The sequence below is a fragment of the Littorina saxatilis genome, linkage group LG4 (assembly GCF_037325665.1).
Source record: "Littorina saxatilis isolate snail1 linkage group LG4, US_GU_Lsax_2.0, whole genome shotgun sequence".
NCBI classification, from domain to species: Eukaryota; Metazoa; Mollusca; class Gastropoda; order Littorinimorpha; family Littorinidae; genus Littorina; species Littorina saxatilis.
In genome coordinates this window covers 60,093,597-60,112,557 of record NC_090248.1, presented here as the reverse complement: position 1 = coordinate 60,112,557, position 18,961 = coordinate 60,093,597, and the positions used below count along the sequence as shown (strand labels likewise).

General features: G+C 44.0%; 1 protein-coding gene and 1 long non-coding RNA gene across 2 annotated transcripts in view; both read right to left on the bottom strand.

The window, feature by feature from the left end:
- LOC138965251 (uncharacterized) overlaps positions 1-18,961 on the bottom strand; it is a 48,589-nt gene that overhangs the window by 16,106 nt on the left and 13,522 nt on the right. The window contains exons 7-14 of the mRNA XM_070337377.1: positions 18,246-18,435; positions 15,796-15,909; positions 15,347-15,459; positions 13,168-13,234; positions 11,446-11,621; positions 10,509-10,708; positions 9,943-10,032; positions 9,285-9,576 (exon numbers count right to left, since the gene is read on the bottom strand). Coding sequence (XP_070193478.1) covers positions 9,285-9,576; positions 9,943-10,032; positions 10,509-10,708; positions 11,446-11,621; positions 13,168-13,234; positions 15,347-15,459; positions 15,796-15,909; positions 18,246-18,435 — 1,242 coding nt within the window. The remainder of the gene's footprint in view (positions 1-9,284; positions 9,577-9,942; positions 10,033-10,508; positions 10,709-11,445; positions 11,622-13,167; positions 13,235-15,346; positions 15,460-15,795; positions 15,910-18,245; positions 18,436-18,961) is intronic.
- Positions 1,165-4,146, bottom strand: LOC138965250 (uncharacterized). Its single transcript, XR_011455381.1, has 2 exons — positions 2,996-4,146; positions 1,165-2,629 (listed from the first exon to the last, which is right to left on the bottom strand). It is a non-coding gene; the product is annotated as an uncharacterized lncRNA (long non-coding RNA).

Genomic DNA, 18,961 nt, shown 5'->3' with positions numbered 1-18,961 from the left:
AAATCCGCCAAATGAAATTGGTCAAATAAGGAATTCCTTATTTTGAAAATCTTTTAAAAAAAAATGTAAAAAATTTTTTTTTTTTTTTTTTTTTTTTGCCGGCGATCTGATTCGTTTTTCCCCTAACACAGTGACCGGACATCGCTGAGTCTTTGTTTCACTGGGCGCGCGAATTATCGGACTACAGCTTGGCATTTGTTACCATGTTTAATGTGCAAATTTGTGTGTTTGAGATAATAAGAATAAGAATACTTTATTATCTCATAGAGAAATTCAGGGATACCAGGATAGGCCTACTTTTACCCTTAAAAGCCTGATTTTTCGTTTTCTTCCGGGGGGCTTCTCACCCCTGGGCCCCCCTAGTAGGGCGTTGCCCCTGCAGGGGCGGACAAGGGAGGGAGTTTCTGGGGTTTCCGGAAAAAAAAACAGCCAAAAAATAAAAATATTTTTATGGTGCATTTCTTTATTTTACATTGAGTTTCAATTTTTGGGGTATTAAATCAGTGACAAAATCTGCTGCCTGAAACTGGTAATGATCATCCTCAGAATGCACCAGATTGCACCATTTTGCATCCTTTGCATGCCCCCGGACCCCCCTAGCAAGCTAGGCGCTTCGCGCCTTCACACCCATATCTTCACAATATACTTTTGGGAAACCCCCCCATAAAATGAACTGATCCGCCCCTGCCCTGCACCCCACCAGGGCTTGGGCGGCCCCTGGACCCTGGCCTCATTTTCCTTATTTTCAATTCTGATCAGTTTCACCCATGTGAACTGAAGGCATTGTTTAGACTAGAGAATATGTTAATTAAACTGTGGTGTATTGTATTTGTATCTGATTCTGATGTCTCGCAGGAGCAGCAGCAATAGTCTTTCTGTTATGTTTTCACTGGACGGAATCTTGAATTTGAAGATGAAGGCATTGTTTAAAGAATGTGTTAATTAAACTGTGGTGTATTGTATCTGATTCAGGTGTCTCACATGAGCAGAAGCAACAGTTTTTCTGTTATCATGTTTTCACTGGATGGAATCTTGAATTTGAATATACATGTGTATATGATCTGACCTGCTGCTATTTCCTTCCAATTCAAGAGCAGATTTCACTCTTTCTATCACACACACACACACACACACACACACACCACTTTAACATACACTTTGAAATCATTTTGCATAAATGTGACATGTATTGACACAACTGACAAAGGTTGAATTATGCTGATTAACCTCAAAATAGCTCTACACAGGAAACAAGATAAGGAGCATTGAAAAATTAAATGGCCTACACTTGAAATGCGAGCACACATTTAAACTACCAATAACATGCAACTGCAAGCAACACTGAACATACCACTACCAGTATTGCAGGTATGAAGCCAAAGTGAAGAGAACACTTTCACTAAATGTTCAAAATTGAAATAACATACTGTGGGTATGTGAGTCATTAACTATTCATTATGATCAATAGACCTGTGCGCTTTTTTGCAGAAATAAATGTGTTCAATTTTGTTGTCATCAAAACAGAACTAGTTGATAATAGAAACTAACTTTCAGTTCCACTGCCAATTTAAACACTGTATTACTTGACTGTACTGATGCAGAAATACGCTGGACCACACACTCTTATTTGTTCCCTAAATCAAGCAGCCAATCCGTGTCACTGGAAACATTGAACAAGGAGAATGAACAATATACTTGGCTGAATAAGTTGATAATCAAACTGCTCATGATTCTTTGTTATTCACAGCAGTGGATGTAAAACAATCACAAAATAAGGTCCTGTATGCATCATAATTTATACTTGTAGCACTTGATTTTGTATTGTGGTCGGTGATCCTAAACAAAATGTATGTCTACATCTGTGCATGATTTTACTTTAAGTTTAAGAATAAAATGAAACAAGAATGGAACAATTGATGACTTCTCTGTGAGTGTGAACTGTGATTTAAAACATTACATGCTCTCTTTTCTCTCCCTCTCTTCTTCTGCGTTCGATGTATTCTCTCCCTCTCTACAACTTTACTACTGCCACTTTCTATGTGTACAGTCATACATGATGTTTGTTTTCCCACACACATGAGCAAGCGAGTCTGGCATTGTCACTGTTTCTTGCTGCGTTTCACGGCTGGTGTTTGCAGCTGCTCCTGGTTCACATCCACTGCTTGTAGAGGCTCAGCTTCTCTGTCCAGCCAGTTTCCAACTAGCTCTGGAAGAACTGCGAGTCTGAACACTTTCAAAGCTTTCTCCACACACATTGCCCAAAAATCACAGTCAGGCAATACTCGGACAATAACTTTATCCACAGTAGTCCACACCATGAAATCGCAGTAGGAGGAACTGGTCATAACAATCTGGCACTGTACTTGACTAAAGTATGGGTGGTCTTTGCGCAGACAAAGCATCCCCTCACTGTTAGATTCCAAACAGAAATGGCGGTCTGCCACAGCACACTCAACAGCTGACTCCTTGAAGGTGAAGGGACGTGTGTGCAGGTTTCTCCAACTCCGGCCATGCCGGTTTCTCCAACTCCGGCCATGCAGGTACAGTGTGCTGCCAGTATGTTGCCATCAGAAGTGGCGATGATCCAAGGAGAAAGTGCTGGTTCATTAAGGCGTTGTGAATGAAGAATCTGAAAAATAAATTGAAGGTCGCACAAATCAGCATTCAGCTAGGTCAATCGAATGAATATAACTCTAAGACGCACATAATGTGCTTTACAATAACCTTAACAATGAAAAGTAAACAACAGATTTTTAACTGAATATGAACATGAAGCTCATTATAAATTTATATAATATTTTGCAAGCTATTTCAAAATATAAATATATTCAAGACTATCTACAGCTTTTGTCGTAGTCCAGAATACAAACTGAAGCGAAGAATATATCAAAGACAAAGCCTCAACACAATATCCTGAACTGCAACTTGTGATATCAGCAACACAAGACAGAGAACACTCACGTTCATTCATTATAAACTGAAAGCACATTCTTACCTTTGCAGAAATGACAGAGTTCTGGGCTGTAGCACTTGACATCCCTCACCCAGCCAGAGACAAAAAGTCGGTAGGAATCAAAACTGTTGTAAGCTTTTCAGCTGCTCACATGTGTATCTGTATCAGTGACAGTGTATGCACTCTTGCCAAGCACAAAATAATTTACGATGTTGATGTAACTCAGCTCTGGCAGATCGTCCGGATTTGCTGACCAGCACCTGGTTGAGAATGTCATACGGATCATTCCCGTCAATCTCCCAAATCTTCTGGTGGTATCGCCGCCTCTCCTCTGGTAACAATCGCTCAGAATATTTTCGCTTCTCGCCCGATCGCAATGTTTTGCATGAGGCCTGTGCATGAGGCAAGGGAAGTCACTCGATCAGATTCTTCTCGGAACGCGTCGGAGGCATTGTTTCCCGTTTTTCAACGGTTCACAGCTGTTTTTACTTTTCTCTTTGAAATGAAACGATGAAAGGAAGAGAAATGGAAAGACAGGCATGTTGTTGGGACATAAACAGAACAGAGAACATAAGGGGAAAAAAACTGTGTTTCAACAACTTCCAGCAAGAAAATGCAAACACTAAACACTCCCGGCAGGGAAACACCTTAATTGACCTTGACCGTTGACTGTGTATGAGATCAGTTATTTTCGTACTCGGCTTGTAAAATAAATAAAATAATATCCAAACAACAGCTATTTTAAGATAAGAGTGTGTGGAGAGACCTTGTATTCAATTATAGTAATCACTGAAAGACATAAAACTTAGTTCAGAAGCGAATCCTAGAAACCCCTAAATAATGGAAAATGTGTTGGCTAAACAATTCATTGTTTACGTAAATAATTCATTGTTTACGTAAATAATGATTTATTTAGCAACATTGCTGATTCTTTATAAACAATGTAATATAAGTCTAAATAATATATTGTTTACGTAAATAAATCATTATTTACGTAAACAATGAATTATTTACGTAAACAATGAATTGTTTAGGTAAATAATGAATTGTTTACGTAAACAAAAAATTATTTAGAATTGTTTTACATTGTTTATAAACAATTACTTATTTAGCACATGAGCTTCTAAATAATGATTATTTAGCTAAAACTGGTGAAAAAAACATGAAAAAGTATCCAAATAATTATTTGACAAACGGAATGCCATACACCGTGGCTTGAAATAAAGAGGGCGAACTTCTGTTAACCGGAAATGAATCCCTCGCGGGAGCAAAGTACTGCTGAATTTGAGTGTGAGTAAACGGCAGTACAATAGCTGAAGCCATAAGGCCACAGCTTGAAAGTTAGAAAGAATGCCTGAAAGGCCCATATTCAAAACGGTCACCCATCCCGGTAGCAACCGAGACCGATGACGCTTAAACCTCGGTGGTCAGAACGAGACCGAGTTGCGGCCTTTGCTGAAAAACGATAAAGAATAAGCCGAGGCTGCAAAGATGAGGGTAAACTTTCCCTATTGCAAAATCAGGAGTGAAACGTAGGGAGTATTGAAAACCTGATTGCATGCTAGTACTAAGTTAGCCCAGCCCGCAATTGGGAAAGACACGCGAGGGTATCAGTAACCCGATCCGCTCTCAGACTAAGCTCCCATCCCGAGAGAGGGGTGCGTGAGCGTCTTTAAATTTTCAGTTTCCCGATGACCGTAACGTTAGAGGCATTACATGAAGTTAGTTCAAAAACCTTGAGAAAATAATCTCAAAGTAAGAGAACTGGCCTAGGGATAGAATACGGCTTCCGTATAAAACCAAGGTTTCCTTAACTAGAAAATCAAGTGCTAGAAACCTAAAGTTGGGAAAAATCGCTGAGGGGAAGGTAAGTTGTACCCTCCCTCTGCCCTTTGAGCGAAATTGGCTCAGCCTAAATTGACGCTTAGAAAAGCATGCAGAAAGACCTGAGAAAGTACCCAAAGCTGAATCCCTGAAATGGAAAACCAAGATTCAACCTTCGGATAAACAGAGGGGTAGGCGCGGTAAAACCGGACGCCTGTATACCATACTGTGACACGTGTGACGTCACTTCGATGGCCTAGCCGAGAAGGCTAGAGAATCTAACAGGGCGAACAAATGCGTACTATTCTGCGATGTAGGAGAAAACTCCTAGCACATTGCAAATTTAAGAAAAAATCCAGGGGCCGTCGCAGTGAAGGCTACAACGAGAGTGTAGCCTGTTAACTCGCGGGAGAAAGCCCTGCGAGGCGTAATGCCAAAGTAGAAACACTGACCTCAAGGAATGTGATTCTATTTATTGCTGGCAAAACATAAAAAAAACTCACTGTCCTTTGCGTGTGGGAGAAAAACAACCCCAATGCTAAAGACTTCTGTGCCAAACCTAAGTTTAGCCACATGATGGTGTTTTAGTTCTTTCCGTAACCTCTTAGAAAGAAAAGCTGAAACTAAGGAATTTCTGCGAGTCCTTTGTGCTGCGCAGCGAAAGTAGCTGACAGAAGCCACTGCCTCAAGAGGTAGGCTTAGCCGGAAAAGTTCCGACTGAGAGGTTACGAACAGTGGCTCAGCGAGCCTAATAGAGATTTTGAGTCAGAATGTGAGCCAGTAATTTGGACATGTTCTGGCGATTTGTCGGAAACCAAAGCTTATGACTCTAATGAGAAAGCGCGATTCCGTAAACCGTAAAAGCTGAGATTGTTTTAACAGCTTGCCTTGTTTTTCCGCCACTGAGGCGAAAAATTAGCGGCCTTAGCAGCTTCACCCGAGAAGGTGAAAAATAAGAGATATGCCGCACCATAGATGGCAGAGGGTCTAACCCTAAGTGTGTTTGCTTAGCTTCGTTATCTTGCCTAATTTGAGGCAAAATGTGGCAAGCTGAAGCAGTTCACGGCTTCTCCCAGAAGATGGGGAGGAATGCACCGTAGCATAGACGTGCGAACACTCCCCTGATGAGCCACAAAAAGCAAAGAGCGGAGTAGATCCGCCTCTTACTTGTAACCTGAGCCAAGCGATGGCTGACCAATCAAGCAAACCTCTGTGAAAGGAAAAGATTAAAGTGACTCAAAAGTGACTTTAAATCTTAGATCCTAGAGGGGAAGGAGAACCTGCACGCGTGCACGGAATGTGCAAAGAAAAGCGCTGGGAGGCTCCGCTGCTCAGTAGACTTTAGCCAAAGCGGCTAGAAGCGTCATGACATCCATCTCCCGTGCGTCACGACAAAACTCAAAGTTGACAAGCGCAGAGAAGATAAAGCGCGAGAAAAATCTTTGCAAAGTTTCCGAAAGAGAGGATAACTCGAAAAGATCATGTGCTTATTCCCTCAGAGCAAGAGAGAGGACTCAGTATAACATACTGTTCTACTGTAGCCGTCTTCCCTAATAGAAAAGTGACATCTTTCTCTACCGCATCGTCACAAAACTTGAATGGGTCTAATGACAACGCGATCGATCTCGACAGAGATCTCTGCAAAGTCTCAGAGAGACAATAACTCAAGCAAGCGTAAGCCAGTCTCCTCCAAAGACAAAAGAGAATTCTCCGTAAACGGGACTACTCTGTCTCTGCTGTATCCATCTTGCCGAAGGGCTGCAAGTTCCGGTGTGACCGGAAGAGTGGAACGAGGCAAGGCAAACGAGTCAATCAACTTGACTGAGTTATGCGGCAGTGTAAACTTCTTAGCCGAACCAGCAGGCAAAGCTGAGGCTAAACACGAAGAAGCAAGGTAAGGCTGCGCTGAATCAGGAGCCAGACCATGAGCGGTACAGCGTGAAACGCACCGCCAGGCTGACCAGTGGTCAGTAGCTCAGACAGCTCAAACGCTACCAACGGGGATTCTCGAAAACGGAACTGCTGTTTCTCGTCTTTCACAGAACGGAAATCCCCCAAAGCGGAAGGAGGTTGGGCAAACGAACCTACAGGTGTTGCCACACCCTCCTCGAAATACCGTGAAGCAACTTCCGCCGCCAAAGCCAGTGCTAGCGGAAGTTCAACCCGTACGCGGAAGTTGGCATCTTCGTCATCCTGAACGGAAGCACCAAAATCCGACTCATAATCCCGCACATCCGTGCAACCAGGCAACGCACTTCCGCCCTGACTACAATAGTCATGCGAAGCGTCACCCGGAAGGGACGACACACGAGGGATGCGATACCCAAGCAGTGTGTCCCTAGGGATTGCTTCCGCCCCACCGGGCGGAAGCGGGGAATGCTGTGCCGCCACACCAACCGACCTTAATGCGGGGAGTGACGGCGGACGCAAGTCCCCTGTTCGGTCTGAGACCGAACACGTATCTGGGCTACCCCTCGTGCTTGCCGCTCATGCAACCGGAACGGCGTAACACGGGGATCGCTTTCACTCACGGCGCGGCGTACCGGCGTGGCTACTTTCTCCAGTATACGATCTTCGCTTTGGCCGGAGAACCCGGCTACTAACGAAGAATAAATACCTTGATCGTTAACAGGCCGACCACCAGAAGAGGCCTGAGAACGCAGAAGAGAATGACCGTCACTGCCATCAAAAGACGCATGCACGCCAGCGGACGTGACTGTGGCCGAAGGAGGAACACGCACCCTGCCCAGGGAACGGGAATCGCCAACACCAGGCGGAAAAGACAGCAGTTCTGCCTTGGTCGACGAAAGTTCTGCTGAAAGTGATGACATCTGAGCGCTCAGTGAGCGCAAAATAGCAGAAACATCTTGCTTATCACCAACAGAGCTAGAACCTGAAGCGACTGTAATTGATTCTAAAGGCAATTTTGGCATGGGTAATTCAGGCATGTAGCTCATTGAGCGCAAAAAAGCAGAAACATCTTGCTTATCACTAACAGAACTAGAACCAGGGCAGGGGCGGCTGACAATGATTCTGAGGGCAATTTAGGCATAGAGGGTGATTCAGGCACATCGATAGTAACATCAAACGAAGATTTGGACGAGGGGTCTGCGACATTAATCACAGCATGACTCGCAGAGGCCTTCGATTTACGGGGAGGCTTTTTGACAGGAGAAGGCTCCGCCACTGACTTAGAGTTTTTCTTTTTACCACTTTCCGACATGGTGGGTGAAAAGTGTAAACAACAGCTCTAAGCGCTGGCAAAACCTAAGTCAAACTATCAATGAAAATATCAAAATAGCTCACCCCAAACACACGTAGAGAGCAGAGGAACGTGCGCGAGTACCAAGGTGTGGGTCTGACACAAGCAGCATCAGACAAAAACGGCTGAAAAGCCGGAGCGAAAACAAACACGTCCGTGTCCACGGATCGCTGAAGTGAGTATGATTCCAAGATGGCGGCAAGGTCAGGAAGTCACGCGTGACTTTGTCCTGTTATAGGGTCAAGGTAGCTTTTTTTTAGGGTTACCTCCCCTTGTTACCAAGGTGACGATTTCAGCGTCCTAGCACTAAACTGAAGTAAATTGCTATATGTGAGTTGGGATAAGAATGTAATTTAATTTGGTTTGCTGAACGTGCTTCGATAGCTGCTTGTGAACGCAAGTAACAGCTGTTCGTCACCCATGAAACTAACGATTGACAACAAAGAAGGGAGGTAAGCCTTGAAGGGGTTACGGGAATTGTCTGCCCCATTATCAAAAGCAAGTTCCGGTTATAATCATCAGAAAACAATACATTGTGCGTTCTTACGACCGTTGAGGTCTGCCCTCTGTTAATGACTGTGTTATTATCATCCTCTTCAAGCCTCTCTGTCTAATAAGTCGAGCCAAAATGGGCTACGATCAGCCTGTGTACATTTCCTTCTGTGATGTGACTATTTGATGACGTCATCGAACCTTCGTTGCCCTTAAGCTAATTTGAATGGAAGCTCGCGCCATCTTGTTAGCGTAGGTTCCTAAATGTCCTTTAATGACATACGACCCCGATGCATGTACAGCCTGGCGGTGACCTAATGACTGATTTTCTACTGCTGATGAGTTGAAGTCACCGAGACAAACTTCCTTCTCAACACGTTTTGTCACCTACTGGGAAGACATGCAGAAGAAGAGGCAGAATTCTTGCATGACGCCATTATGACGCATTTCGACTTTTCGAACTTCGGTTGGCTTTTGACGTCAGAAATTTCCCTTTGAAAAGAAAAGAGACGTCTTGGGTGTTTTTATCAAAAGCTTGCATTTCTGCGGCACTCTTTTGGAAACGGTTTCTGCCGTATCTAAGATGAAGAAGGAAAAGCAAAATCCACTCGTCTGTATTAAAAACGCTCATGCAACTGTACAATTGTATCAAATGACCACTCCTAGATCAATGGAATGTGGTAGCTAAGTTGGTAGCTCTATAGTTTCTCTTGCCAGAAAATAGGAAACGGATGTTCGGCTTTGAACACTGACCTCGATCTTTGAAGTGCTTCTCGCATTCTGTGGTGTTGGCCACATACAGTGTCAGTTCCCGCAGTCTGTCTGACGGGCTGTCGGATTCCGAAGACCCCCAGCCAGTGACCACGCCCTTCATGCCTGTAACCAATCGCTGATCGCTGCAGTTCTGAGTGGCAGGCAGACAGGCCACGCCCACACGGTAGTTGAACTCCACTGGTGTCTTGAGTTCAATGAGTGCGATGTCGTGGTCCAGCGTATCCTTGTTGAACTGATGATGGAGAATGATGCTCGACACGCCGAACTGGCCCTGTGTCGAAGATGGATGTGCAGTAACAATAACAATGACAACACTTTATTGTCCATTAAAATGGGTACATCGAAATGGACAATTTTCATTGACGCACCCGACATACAAAACCGAGCGTTAACCACCTCGGAAAGACACAAGTGGATGTCAATGTATACGCAATATGCTATGCTTTGCTATGTTATGCTATGCTATGCTGTGGTGTGATGTTGTGTGATGTGTTGTGGTGTGGTGTGGTGTGGTTCGTGTGGTGTGGTGTGATGTCATGTCACGTCACGTCAGGTCACGTCACGTCACGTCACGTCACGACAAGTTTTGTCATGTCATGTCATGTTATGTTAATAAGCAAGCAGATGTCAGACTGACCTGAAACTCCTTGTCGTGTATGGCGCTGTTTTTCATGTTCTGTGTCAGCGACATACCGTACACCAGTCTAAGTTTATCTTTGTCAGCCAACTGCACACATAAATAACATCGAAATAAATAAAACAAAATGAAAGCATATTCAAACAAAATAACACCAAAACAAGGACACTTGAAGTTGTAAAAAGAAGCGTTCTAAAATCGCCCGAAGACCCACCCATACACAGTTTTATCTAAGGATACCATCCTCAGTGGATTATGACTTTGTTCAGTTATTCCTCGGAAAAACAGAAGTGCTGCAGCAAAAACGGCTTTTTCTGGGAATAACTGAGTAATGTCATCATCCGCCAACGCATCGTCTTTTTCCGCAGCAAAACATTTTACTGCCGTAAAATTGAAATAAAGAATGCTGCGGTAAAGCGGTGCTGTTGTTTTAAACTGCAGAAAAACACTTCTTACATTTTTTCCGCGGCATTTTGTACTTGTTCGAGAGCATGAACTGGAAATCATAAGACCTTACTTTGAACGGATTGTTTGTCCCCTGGCGGGCATGTCCAGCTTCCCCTTACCTGGTCGGAACTGGATTCCTCGGTGACGCAATGGCCAGCGGTCAACGCCCACTTGTCATAGATGAGCGTGGCCCCACAAATAAGCCCTCCCTCTTTGCCGTTCGTCTGCACCAGCCCTGCCTGCCACGGCCACACTTCAATGTCAGACTCCTCCCCTCCTGCGATGTACGGGTCCTTCGGTGGGCGTCGTTTGCCACACTCTGAAACAGCACAACAAGCTTTTATCCTACATACGTACGTGAAACGGAGACCACCCATGTGATAAATAAACTATCTCATCTTCACACGTGTGTACATTATGTAAATGAGGTCGGTGTCGTACGCCACACTCTGAAACGACACAACAAGCTTTTATCCTACCTACATTCATGAAAGAGACCACCCATGTGATGAATAAACCATCTCTTCTTTACACGTGTGTATATTATGTAAATGAGGACGGTTCAAACTACAGACTAGCAGGGACCAAATGTTCCACTGCTCATGATGACAAACTCACCGAGACAAACCTTATTCTCGGAACTTTTTGCATTTGCTGTTTCCTCCTGAAGAGATTTGAGAACTTACATGTGACGCTGTCTGTCTTTACTCTCTTATATTAACATTCTCTCTTTCTTTCTCTCTCAAAAATTATGTACTCATGTAAGGAGTTTTTGGTAGTACTTGTAGTAGTACATTAGTCCCTGTTTAGGGCGAGGACCGGATGCAAAAAACCCATATATATGCCTATTTTTGTTACCCTCGAAAAATAAAGATTTGTCATTGTCATTGTCAGTCTGTCCCTCCCCTTCTCTCTCTCTCTCTCTCTCTCTCTCTCTCTCTCTCTCTCTCTCTCTCTCTCTCTCTCTCTCTCTCTCTCTCTTTCTCTCTCTCTCTCTCTCTCTCGCTCTCTCTCTTTCTCTCTCCACCAATCACTCACTCAAAGGCTTTTGCGTACCTGATATACATCTGGGCGTTATGAAGGTGTACTGGTTAATACAGCGCTGCTGTGTGAAGGTGGAGTCTAGGTGGTAGAACTCATTGTCGCACCCAAATTCCACATCCATTCCCCATGGCACCACGTTGTCCGGAAACTCATATTGCTTGTCGCGGAACGTGTCGTTTCCCGGGGTGCTTTAGGCAAACACAAAAGGAAAACATATAAACAATACAACCTACATTGCGACAACCTGTCGGAAGCGACCACCTCCCCACAGCGACCAATCCCAAATCCTTTTCTTCGGTCCTTTGGGTGTTCGTTATGGACAGGTTTGACTGTATAAAGAAAGAAAGAACAAAAAGAAATGAAGAGAGGTAGAAAGGAAGAAAACACAGAAAGACAGAACAAGTCGCGTAAGGCGAAAATACAATATTTAGTCAAGTAGCTGTCGAACTCACAGAATGAAACTGAACGCAATACCATTTTTCAGCAAGACCGTATACTCGTAGCATCGTCAGTCCACCGCTCATGGCAAAGGCAGTGAAATTGACAAGAAGAGCGGGGTAGCAGTTGCGCTAAGAAGGATAGCACGCTTTTCTGTACCTCTCTTTGTTTTAACTTTCTGAGCGTGTTTTTAATCGAAACATATCATATCTATATGTTTTTGGAATCAGGAACCGACAAGGAATAAGATGAAAGTGTTTTTAAATTGATTTCGACAATTTAATTTTGATAATAATTTTTATATATTTAATTTTCAGAGCTTGTTTTTAATCCGAATATAACATGTTTATATGTTTTTGGAATCAGCAAATGATGGAGAATAAGATAAACGTAAATTTGGATCGTTTTATAAATTTTTATTTTTTTTTACAATTTTCAGATTTTTAATGACCAAAGTCATTAATTAATTTTTAAGCCACCAAGCTGAAATGCAATACCGAAGTCTTCCGGGCTTCGTCGAAGATTACTTGACCAAAATTTCAACCAATTTGGTTGAAAAATGAGGGCGTGACAGTGCCGCCTCAACTTTCACGAAAAGCCGGATATGACGTCATCAAAGACATTTATCAAAAAAATGAAAAAAACGTTCGGGGATTTCATACCCAGGAACTCTCATGTCAAATTTCATAAAGATCGGTCCAGTAGTTTAGTCTGAATCGCTCTACACACACACACAGACACACACACGCACACACGCACATACACCACGACCCTCGTTTCGATTCCCCCTCGATGTTAAAATATTTAGTCAAAACTTGACTAAATATAAAAACGAACAGCCTCAGTCCTCCCTGTGCAGTGGGATTATTTTGATGAACTGCTTTCTTAAAAGGCCACAAAAGCAGCCTTGAAAGGCCAACAAATGGTGTACTAGCCTTTGGCTAGTGATTCTGAAAATGTACTCGCCAGAGAGCAAACTTTACTAGACAAATCAGCAATTTGTTCCATCAGCTTTACTCGCATTTGGCGAGAAGATGAACATTTCTACTCGCCATGGCGAGTAAAATACTCGCCACTTTCAGGCCTGAAAAGCCAGGCTTGTACGTGGGTAAGACCGTCCTTCCTTGGACACAACAGGCAGCCAAGGTGTTGATTTGTGCTATGTGCCCAAGTGGACGGATGATCTAATCCCATGTAAAAGCCAGGTAAGATCTGAGATAGTGAGCCCATAACCAAGTCACGAGTAGGAGCGCGCCTTTAACGCTTGAACTCTGGCTAGCGTCATGTAAAACTTACCAGGGCCCTCCTGATGGCCTGCAGAACCTGAGATGGGAATCTGAGACGTGGATCACACATACGCTCTCTGAAAAATAACACAATCACTCATTACATCATGCAAACCCCTGTTGTAAGTTTTACACTCAAGTATTGACATCAGCTGATGTTGAAATGCCAACCGTGGGTTATAAACTAGTCTGTATTCTTTATTCTGAAAACACCACCAATTGTTTACATTTATGAAAACCCAAATCGGAACGGATCTTACACACAAGGTCTGAAACACCATAATCATTCCTCAAAATTAACCAATTTATAGACCTCACATAAAGGCAACAAAAACACTAAAAACACTCATTAAAGTCAATCAATCGGGTACGCTTCACACACAGCGGTGTCACTAAAAGTCGAAAAGACGCGAAAAGACGCGAAAAGACAGCAAATAGATACGAAAAGACGCACAAATACACGAAAACACACCTTTGACCCTTTCACCATTGACACTCACACAGTGCATTCACACCTTCTTGTAACAATCACCTCCTCACTTTTCTTTTCTTTATTTGGTGTTTAACGTCGTTTTCAACCATTCAAGGTTATATCGCGACGGGGAAAGGGGGGAGATGGGATAGAGCCACTTGTCAATTGTTTCTTGTTCACAAAAGCACCAATCAAAAATTTGCTCCAGGGGCTTGCAACGGAATTCGCTATCTCTTAAATGAGGCTTTGATCTGAGCGCATCAAACATTCCCACACGAACCTGTTATCAGCGGCTACCCCGGGTAACTCATAAAAGTTACGCAACTGACCACACGCCAGCTGAGCTGGTATTCTATCCATCCGATCCGACAAAGGAATTAACATCTACTTGACAAAACGCCGATTCCCCCAACATACCCAGTCAAGCTGGCGGCACATTACATTACGACCACCTGGGGCCCAAGCGATCCGTTTTTTGCGAGCTTTTCACAAATGACCGCCCACTTCAAGCAGATAAGGACTTCCTCGTATACACACACACGCACACACAAACTCATACACACTTACACACACTCACACACACACACACATGCGAGAGAGAGAGAGAGAGAGAGAGAGAGAGAGAGAGAGAGAGAGAGAGAGAGAGAGAGAGAGAGAGAGAGAGAGAGAACTCAGAACTCAGAACTTTATTACATAAGGATAAAGGTTTTAGGCTTAGCCTAATCTTCCAACCTGTCATTGGAACATACTACAGAGAATAATTGCAAACGAAAGCAAAGACTGCGCACATACACACACACACACACATCCACACACACACCCTCGTATACACACACACGCACACACAAGCTCATACACACACACACACACACACACACACACACACACACACACACACACACACACATGCGACAGAGAGAGAGAGGAAGAGAGAGAGAGAGAGAGAGAGAGAGAGAGAGAGAGAGAGAGAGAGAGAGAGAGAGAGAGAGAGAGAGAGAGAGAGAGAGAGAGAGAGAGAGAGTGTGTGCATGTTTTGATGATTGTTTATATTAAATCACCAATCTCGACTAAAAACAGTTACATGTACCAGGACTTTTCGTGTCTTTTCGCGTCTTTTCGCGTCTTTTCGACTTTTAGTGACACCCACACACAGGCAATTAAAACACCCCAAACACTCATCAAAGTCAATCAATCGGGTACGCTTCACACACAGGCAATTAAAACACCCCAAGCACTCATCAAAGTCAATCAATCGGGTACGCTTCACACACAGGCAATTAAAACACCCCAAACACTCATCAAAGTCAATCAATCGGGTACGCTTCACACACAGCCAATTAAAACACCCCAAGCACTCATTAAAGGCAATCAATCGCGTACGCTTCACACACAGCCAATCAAAACACCCCAAGCAGTCATTAAAGGCAATCAATCGGGTACGCTTCACACACAGCCAATTAAAACACCCCAAACACTCATCAAAGTCAATCAATCGGGTACGCTTCACACAGAGGCAATTAAAACACCCCAAGCACTCATCAAAATCAATCAATCGGGTGCGCTTCACACACAGGCAATTAAAACACCCCAAGCACTCAACCAAGCGAACCCTTCCAGTTGACCTTACACACAGCCACTGTGAGCACCACCGTTAAATGCAATCATCAGGAGACACAACAGGGACAAACAGACAAAAAGATAACGAAGAACAAATTACCTTTATCGCAGACTAAATCAGGGACAGTTAGGGTACCGTTGAACAAACAGATTCTTTCTGCATTTCCGCACCCTTGCTTTCGGTAAAATCCCTCCTTGCAGCCAATTTGAACACTGTAAGAAATCAACATCATCATCATCATCATCATCTGCTTCAACATCGGCAGCAGTATGACACACACCCACACACACACACACACACACACACACACACACACACACACACACACACACACACACACACAGGTTAACGCAGATGAATGCATAAACACACACACACACACACACACACACACACACACACACACGCACACACACACACACACACACGCATACAGATGCACACACATACACATACACCCAACCCACCCACCCACCCCACCCCACAAACGCACAAACACCCACCAATCCCCCTACACACAAACACTACTTCTACTATGATGAACCTACACTTGGCCGGGGTAGATTTCAGTATCAGGCGACAGGAAGACTGTGTTCCCTGCAGTGGTATTTAGTGAACACTTCGTTCCGTGCTCAACGGTCTCACACTTCTGGGCCACACATCTGCACACCCACAAGAAAGGATCGAGTTGCCTTGATGCACACAGAAAAAGCAAAAGTTCAAAATTCATTAAAGCCCCAGTCTGCCTCAAATGTTTTACAGAACGATTTAAATCTTCTCACGAAAAAAAGCAGTTCTAACCTTATGGAACACATTTGCAATAGCATTTAACAGCATTAGATGACACACTTCGTTTGAATGGCTATTTAGCTTGCGTAAACCACACAACAGATTTCGTGGTTTATTTTACCCCTCAGCCATCGTGGACCCGTGTTATCCACTTTCCTTTGTTTCACAATGTAGTCGTCAGTGTGTGATTTCAATGCGACTCGCTGTATCTGCAATAGCAGAGGGCCCCAAAGGGTTTAAAATCGTGATCGTGATTGGCGTTTTTTGACCTTTCTGTGACCGTGATTGCCGAAATTTCCATTTCTGTGATCGTGATGGGACTTTGCCCGTGATCCGTGATGACAAAAAAATCAAGTCTCGTGATCGTTATCGTCATTTGTGTTCGTGATCGTGATGGGCATTATTGCAAAGCATTTTATTTTCAACGTACATTTTTCACAGCTGTATCACTCTATGATCCTCTATTCGTCAAGGTGTTTGTGATCGTGAAAACAAAAATCAAGGTAACTGTGATCGTGAAAGCTAAAATTTCCCTTCCCGTGATCGTGATGATACCCCTCCCCCCCCCCCCCCCCTTTGGGGCCCTCATAGCACAATATTGTGTACCTCTGAATCTAAAATGCAACAAACGACTGCGAATCACACGAACTTATCGGCGGCGGTTGACTTCAAAGAAGGAAGCAATATGCAGAAAATTCGTCTGCTTGGGCAAACACGACCTTGCATGACCTGTTTCCGGGCTCCCTTTTTTAAAACGTTCAAAACTTCGAATTGTACTGATCTTGTCTTGATGAAAAAATAATTCTTTTATGATTTAAGAATGTTTGTGTAACAAGCTGTCAATTTATTATTTAGATTTTAAAAGTTGGGTCCAGCGCCAAAATAAGATTCCGATTTGTCTTATAGTAAATCCGGCTGGCCACGCAAAAATAAATTCTTTGAAAAATGCTCGCTCGTTACATTTTCGAGCTTGAATACATTAATTCAATCATTTCTCTAGAAATGCTGTCTATTTTGTTTTATTTGGGACACGTCAGTTGAACGCGTTACCCATTTCCAGTCCTACTTCCTGCTCTCAGGGTCAGACTCCAGCCTTAAGGAATGAAACGAATGTCAAAGTCAACCTTTTTTGGTCCATGATTTGGCCTCAGTTTCAACACATTCTCTCACCGTGTTCTCAAAACGTAACGTTTTGTTTTGTCAATAATTAAACGTTCAAACAACATACCTTTCTTGGTTTTTTTATTCTGAATTTTTGAACGTTGGCAGTCTATTTTTTGTTTGGATTCTTTTTACGCTCTCTCACCGTCTGCAAAGTGTAGTAGTTTGCAACAACTTGAATTTGGGACACTAATTCGTGAACATTAGCGACAAGATGAGCTCCAGGGTTGGATCTGATTGAGTTTCCTGGGAATTGGAATCCCCCCCCCCACCCCCACGGCAGATGTAGCTTATTCCTCAAACAGAAACCCAGAATACCCCTTTTGAATTGCTAACTTTCAGCACCACCCCCCCCCCATCCCCACCTGGCCAGCCCCTGTCTCATTCTGGAAGCCCTTTCCTCTCATACAATAGGTCCAGCCCTAAGTTCTCACCTCGGCACAGACGGCAGCCACCTTTCCTCTCATACCATAGGTCCAGCCCCAAGCTCTCACCTCGGCACAGACGGCAGCAACCTTTCCTCTCATACCATAGGTCCAGCCCTAAGTTCTCACCTCGGCACAGACGGCAGCCACCTTTCCTCTCATACCATAGGTCCAGCCCTAAGTTCTCACCTCGGCACAGACGGCAGCCACCTTTCCTCTCATACCATAGGTCCAGCCCTAAGTTCTCACCTCGGCACAGACGGCAGCCACCTTTCCTCTCATACCATAGGTCCAGCCCTAAGTTCTCACCTCGGCACAGACGGCAGCCACCTTTCCTCTCGTGTACCATAGGTCCAGCCCTAAGCTCTCACCTCGGCACAGACGGCAGCCACCTTTCCTCTCATACCATAGGTCCAGCCCTAAGTTCTCACCTCGGCACAGACGGCAGCAACCTTTCCTCTCATACCATAGGTCCAGTCCAGCACTAAGCTCTCACCTCGGCACAGACGGCAGCCACCTTTCCTCTCATACCATAGGTCCAGTCCAGCACTAAGCTCTCACCTCGGCACAGACGGCAGCCACCTTTCCTCTCATGTACCATAGGTCCACCCCTAAGCTCTCACCTCGGCACAGACGGCTGCCACCGTCCGGAGGAGCAGTTAACTTGAGCAGGGCCTTGCAGCTTGAAGTCTCCCTGACACGTGACCTTTGCACGAGAACCGGGCGAGACGAAACCAGGGAGGCTGGCGTTGCTGTCTTCCAGGTAGCGCACGTTTCCATCTTCCACACTCAGCTGTGGACAGACACTCCGCTCTGACAGAGAGAAGAAAACATTATCGAGCGGGGCCCTGTTTATGTTGGGGGCCGGCTAGCTCAGTAGTTAAAACATTGTACTTGTGATCCTAAGGTCGCAGGAATAATATAAATATACAATAGGGTAATGTTGAACTTTAGTGTGTAAAATTCACAGCTCGTAATTCAGAGGCATTTATGCCTCCAAATTTGTAGAACCTGCACTTGTTAGCATAACAAGGCATTTTAGATCCCTTTGAAGTTGAAGTCACGGATTGAACTCCGATGAACTGCATTTCGTTTACATGCGTCAAAGAAGGAATTATCCGTATGGGCGGACAGGGGAGGCAACTCTATCGTATAAATGATGGCCCGTGGTTGACAACGTACGCCATTTTCACGGCATTTTCATCGATCAAACAACCAAATTAATTAATTATGATTAAGTTTGGAGCTCAATCCCTCTACTGTTCTTTGGCTTGATTACAGTGACTTGTATCAAAAATTAGTAAAGAATGCCACTGGATTATGAGCTAGGAATTTAACA